The sequence below is a fragment of the Puntigrus tetrazona genome, chromosome 10 (assembly GCF_018831695.1).
Source record: "Puntigrus tetrazona isolate hp1 chromosome 10, ASM1883169v1, whole genome shotgun sequence".
Classification (NCBI taxonomy): Eukaryota; Metazoa; Chordata; class Actinopteri; order Cypriniformes; family Cyprinidae; genus Puntigrus; species Puntigrus tetrazona.
In genome coordinates this window covers 6,275,118-6,277,460 of record NC_056708.1, presented here as the reverse complement: position 1 = coordinate 6,277,460, position 2,343 = coordinate 6,275,118, and the positions used below count along the sequence as shown (strand labels likewise).

General features: G+C 49.3%; 1 protein-coding gene across 1 annotated transcript; it reads right to left on the bottom strand.

Moving 5' to 3' along the window:
* Positions 1 to 336: 336 nt before the first annotated feature.
* Positions 337 to 1,741, bottom strand: LOC122352409 (pollen-specific leucine-rich repeat extensin-like protein 1). The gene is made up of 2 exons (XM_043249825.1): positions 1,568 to 1,741; positions 337 to 1,383 (listed from the first exon to the last, which is right to left on the bottom strand). The coding sequence occupies exons 1-2, from the start codon at positions 1,739 to 1,741 to the stop codon at positions 535 to 537; spliced, it is 1,023 nt and encodes a 340-aa protein (XP_043105760.1). The 3' UTR covers positions 337 to 534.
* Between the last annotated feature and the right edge of the window lie 602 nt (positions 1,742 to 2,343).

Sequence of the window (2,343 nt, the reverse complement as noted above, 5' to 3'; positions counted from 1 at the left end):
GGTAATACACAAAAACAAGATGAATGAAAAAAAGATGAATGAAAAAATATAAGTATATTAAAATAGAAATTGCAATAATATTTCTCAATATTACTGCTTTTACTGTATTTTTGATCTATTAAATACAGCATTATTGTAAGGAGGAGGCGGAAGCCGATTGCGAATCCATTTGCGGATGTTTATTGGAAACACACACAGAGATGAGGATTGTCAGAAACAAGCAAGGGTTGGCAACAGTAGTATCAGTCCAGAAGGCAAACATACACAAAGGGAGATCCGTGGGCAAAGTCGAATGAAGGCAGAGGTCAATAACAAAGTTCAGTAGTAATCGTTACCGTAACAGACAAGGAAGATCCGTGAAGCCGTGAGTCGATAAAGCAAGCAAAAGGTCATACACAATAGAAGTCAGTAGATCAATGGTAAATGCTTGGTAAGGCAGACAGGCTGGCAATACTTCGCGTAGAGCACCTGGTGCTCTACGGTTATATAGCCCTAACCCGGAAGTAGTAGTAGTAGTAGAGGGAGCGGCTCGAGTCAGTACTCGGGAGAGGGCTCCCTCTGCTGGTTGGATGTTACAGAACTCCCCCCTCTAGGAGCGACTCCTGGAGCTCTTCGTGGACGTCCTCGTGGGCGTCCCTGTGGTTGTGGTTGGTCCTGGTCAGAATCTCGTGGTTGGTCTCGTGGTTGTTCTCGTGGCCGTGGTTGGTCCTGGGCAGAATCTCGTGGTTGGTTTCGTGGGCGTCCCCGTGGTCGTGGTTGGTCCTGGGCAGAATCTCGTTGTGGATTACGTGGTCTTCCCCTAGGGCGAGGTGCTGGACGATCGGGTCTGGCTCTGTGGAACTCCTCTATAAGGGATGGGTCCAAAATGTCCCGAGCGGCTACCCAGGATCTCTCCTCTGGTCCGTAACCCTCCCAGTCCACCAAGTACTGGAGCCGACCCCCTCGTCTCCGCGAGTCCAGTAGTTCGCGCACTTGATAGGCGGGGTTCCCGTCAATCTCAAGTGGCGGCGGTGGTTCTGGGGCTTCATGGCCAGGGTCAACTCCCGGGTGGACCGGTTTGAGGAGGGATACATGAAAGGATGGAGATATACGATAATTAGTAGGCAGTTCAAGTTGATAAGTGACATCATTTACTTGTTTTATTATCTTGAATGGTCCTACATACCTTGGACTTAGCTTCTTACTGGGCAGCCGCATCTTGATGTCCCTCGTCGAGAGCCAGACCCTTTGTCCAGGTTGATATGGGGGATGTGGGCGTCTGTGGCGGTTAGCTTGAGTCTCCTGATACCTGATTGCTCTTTGTAGTCGCACATGAGCGCTATCCCACACCCTCTCACTCCTATTTAATCCAATCATCCACGGCTGGAACGTTGGATGGTTCTCCTGACCACGGGAACATGGGCGGCTGATACCCGAGGACACACTGGAATGGAGTCATACCTGTAGCTAACTTGACTAGTGAGTTCTGAGCATACTCAGCCCATGGTAAAAACTCAGACCACCGGTGTTGTTCTCTGTGGCAATAGGTCCGAAGGTACCTCCCGATCTCCTGATTAAGTCTCTCGACCTGTCCATTAGCCTGTGGATGGTAGCCTGAGGTAAGGCTCACATTAATGTCGAGGTGTTTGCAGAAGGCCCTCCATACTTGTGAAGTAAACTGAGTACCTCTATCACTCACTATATCCTCGGGTAATCCGTAGATTCTGAAAACATGCTCGAACAGGGCGAGAGCAGTTTCCATGGCGTGGGGAGGTTCTTCATGGGAACTAATCGGCATGACTTGAGAATCTATCAATAATGACTAAGATGACTGTGAAACCGTTAGACAATGGTAAATCTGTGACGAAATCAATGGATAGGTTCGACCATGGTCGCTGAGGAATGGGCAAAGGCTTGAGCAAACCGGCAGGCAATTCTCTGGGGGTCTTGCATTGTGCACATACCTGGCAAGCCTTGACATAGTTCGTCACATCCCGAGATATTGACGGCCACCAAAAGGCGTTCTGCGCTAACTGGAGTGTTCTATTGATGCCTGGATGACCTGAACTCAGTGAAGTGTGTACCCATTGTATGATGCGTTGGCGTATTGTCGATGGTACGTAATGTTTACCAGGGGGACATTGAGGGGGTGCTGGTTCATGCTGTAATTCCCTCTGCAGCTCCTCCATTATATCCCATGACACTGGTGCCAGGATTACCGTGGGTGGCAGAATATTATCCGGGACTCCCTCCTTCTGTGGTGCGTCATATCTTCGGGACAGTGCATCAGCCTTACTGTTCTTGGAACCTGGACGATAAGTGACAGTGAACTGAAAACGAGTAAAAAACAGTGCCCATCTTGCC

Excerpts from the sequence above, each read along its gene's own strand:
- LOC122352409 (XM_043249825.1), bottom strand. The coding sequence starts at position 1,741 with ATGGAAACTGCTCTCGCCCTGTTCGAGCATGTTTTCAGAATCTACGGA. Across the intron at positions 1,384-1,567 it reads ATCCACAGGCTAATGGACAG|GAGAACCATCCAACGTTCCA; the intron begins GTCGAGAGACTT and ends TCCCGTGGTCAG.